This window comes from Myotis brandtii, unplaced genomic scaffold (genome assembly GCF_000412655.1).
Source record: "Myotis brandtii unplaced genomic scaffold, ASM41265v1 scaffold482, whole genome shotgun sequence".
Classification (NCBI taxonomy): Eukaryota; Metazoa; Chordata; class Mammalia; order Chiroptera; family Vespertilionidae; genus Myotis; species Myotis brandtii.
Window position 1 is genome coordinate 377,629 of NW_005368420.1, and position 3,135 is coordinate 380,763.

The window sequence follows — 3,135 nt, forward strand, 5'->3', positions numbered from 1 at the left end:
CTAATCATTTTCTTCCTTTGGGTTTTCCTCCCTTAATGCCTTTTTCCTCTTTTGTGCCACCGATTCTTCACTTTCTTCTGGGGCCTCTTTTGAGCGCTGTGCTAAATCCATTCCAGCTTTAAAACCTACACCAATAACTAGACCACAGAGTAATGCTAAGAGAAAACAAACAATGCAGGGGTAAAAAAAAGGAATAAGAAGTAATGCTAAAATAAGCAAGGGGATTATGAGCAGTAACTGGCTCCTCATTTTCCTTTCATCTGTATTCACACCACCTCTGCCAAAATTTTCATAATCAACACTGTAACTGATTCCTTCATCCTCACTTGGATTTTCAACCTCTGTTTTGCCAGGAGAACCACTGTCCACACTCCCCCCATTTCCTGGAGTTCTACAGTCGGGGGGTGCATAGCCAGCCTCACAGTGGCAGTGCCTTACATTGTTACAGACTCCTCTCCCATTGCACATTTCTGCTGGTCTGCAGTCATAGTTGAGCACAGCACGGTCAGTGCAGGAGTAATTCATGCAGACTTTGTTTGGGGCACAAGCAGTGCCAGAGTGCACATCTCCCTCATCAGGGACATCAGTAATGTTATAGACATCCAAGCTCCAGCAGAAGTCACCTTCATAAGGAATCTGGATCAGTGTGTGATGGGGTTTGATGGATGGGACCCGTCTAATATTTGTACATATAATTTTCCCACAAAATACATTATCATCAAAACACTTAACATATCTTGACATTGCTGAGGTGGGACGGCCACAGTTTCCAAACCGGTCCCCTTTGCTGTTCATTGAAATGTAACAGTTTTCTGGGGCTGACCGTGCAGTGTCCCCATACATAGCCATGCATTGATTATCAGGGTTTCTACACAGACCCCCAACACAGTAGTGCAGTCTACCGCACGACGTCCCATCTTGCTTATAGGTGTCTGTGGGGCACTCTGCAGAGGTACCATCACAATACTCTGGGAGGTCACACTCTCCCAAAGCAGAACGGCACATGAATCCCTTATTCTTCAATCGGCAACCAAAACAGCAGAGTCCATCACTACATTCTGCACTCCCCTTCAGCCTACATGTTTGGTCACAGCACGGGTCAGTGTAACAGGCAGAACCACAGTCACACTGCTCCTCACCCTCCACCACACCATTTCCACAGTAGGAACCCCTCCGCAAGCGGCCTTTGTGCCGCTGAGGGTTGTTAAATAGGCAGGCCCCTCTGTGTTCCTGGAGGAACTGGTAGAAGTCGTCAGAGCTACAGTTGCTGAAGCCACTTTCTTTAGTGATATTGTCCTGCATGAGGCAGAGGGGTTTGTCTCTACAAATGCAGGCTGAGTGGTCGTGCCGAATACCCAAGTTGTGCCCAAGCTCATGGACCATGAGCGCTGCAAACAGCAGGACATCTTCATGATGGAAGGATTCAACAGCTGCTGCAAAACCACTTGAACAGGCACCATTGAGAAATGCCTGTCCCATACCCTGTGCAGGATGCTGTCCGACAATCATGTGGGCAACATCATGCTTCACACGATGGAGGAGCTTCTCTTGTCTCCAGCTGTTGAAATTCCCGAGTGTAACTTGCAGGTCCACTGGGACCTCTATGAGGTCCCCCTCGGTCCAAATCTCCATTCCAGCCAGCACCACCTCTGTGTTTATTCCCCTAGTGAAGCTGTTGGCCAGGGCAATGATGTGCATCACTCTCTGGACCGTCTCATTGACGTTACTGCCCCACATTTGGAACCGCTGGTTGTTGACCACAACAAACATCTCCACATACTTGGTGAGTGACCACAAGTAGGACAGCTCCTGTAGACCGCCAGGCTTCCTGCTCCCTTGTTGTCGGCTGGTGGACACCACTGTGCTGTCTTTGGAAGTGACACTGCAGGAGACTGGAGCTTGATGGGCCATGGTGTACAACACATGTTCAAACCGTTTTGAAGAGTCCATGGGCTCAATGCCATAGGATTTCCCCTCCTTAATCAGGATGCCCCTGAGGCCTGAACAGGTGTTGACAGAAACAAAAGAACCCGGGAGTCCTTCTATGTAGCCTTCATAGTGACAGTCATGTGAGATGAAAGGCATTTCTTGTCCCAGGATGCCATTGTGGTAGCTGAAGACTGGAAAGTTCTTGATAAAATAGTCTGTCTTCACTTTCAGGTGAATCAGCTGTTTCTGGCCCTGCATAGATATCACATAAGATGCCTCTTCCCCTGGGTCTTGCCTTCCCTCAACTGTCAGAGCCTTGGGGATGACTATCTCATAGGATGAGTAATATGCTGATCCCAGGTCACTACAGAAGCTTGGCAGGAAAGTCAGTACCAACACCAGCACAATCCCTAACCTGACACATGAAGATCCTGGCACCAGTACCAGCGCCAAGCCCTTCATCTGGGCAGCCCAGTTCTGAAGCACTCTGCTAGTCTTATACATAACCACTTTGTTCTTATGTAGAGAAGGCAAGGAGGAGGCAGAGTCCCACAAAGGCAGCCACTGACATGGCCCCAATGAATCAGTGGCTGATGCAGGGCTTGTGTCCTTGAGCAGAAGCGCTCCTTGACATGCAGACCATTAGGCACTGGGATTAGCTGTAGGTGTTTGCTCGATGCATAAAGGGTGAGTACTGCCTACCTCTGGCTGTGTCCTTTCTAGTCTCTCTGACCTCTGTATTATACTTCAGATAGTGTCCTCTGTGGCTTCGTTTCACAGCTTTAACTTCTGTGATTCTTGGCTATAGTCCTTTTAATATTATGGTGATGTAATCACAAAGGACTGCAAACTCTAAAATGCAAGATTGTACTTTGAGAAGGAAATAAAACCTCTGTGCCTTCTCAACTGTACCACACGGAACACCCTCAACTCCTGTGTCCGTTGCTTGGCCAATTCTTAATGTTCCAGACCAGAGGATTTAGAGATCGTTGGTGGGCACACTCCCATTTCCCCTCTTCTAAAACTCTTGCTCTGTAACACATGGACATCATACTCAGGATTTATTGATTCCTCAATGAGGCTTTATAGTGATATGCACAGCTCTCATGCCAGACTGATAAGGCAAGGGGGTGGCTGCCCTGTGCCCAGGATATATCCAAAAGGACTGGTGATTATGGGGCAAGGGTCAAGACTCCAATTTTTTAT

At 47.9% G+C, this 3,135-nt stretch overlaps 1 protein-coding gene across 1 annotated transcript; it reads right to left on the reverse strand.

The window, feature by feature from the left end:
• Positions 1-2,500, reverse strand: LOC106727806 (disintegrin and metalloproteinase domain-containing protein 1a-like). Its single transcript, XM_014547701.1, is given in 2 exon segments — positions 1-2,479; positions 2,481-2,500. Coding segments are annotated over 2 exon segments (2,499 nt in total).
• Between the last annotated feature and the right edge of the window lie 635 nt (positions 2,501-3,135).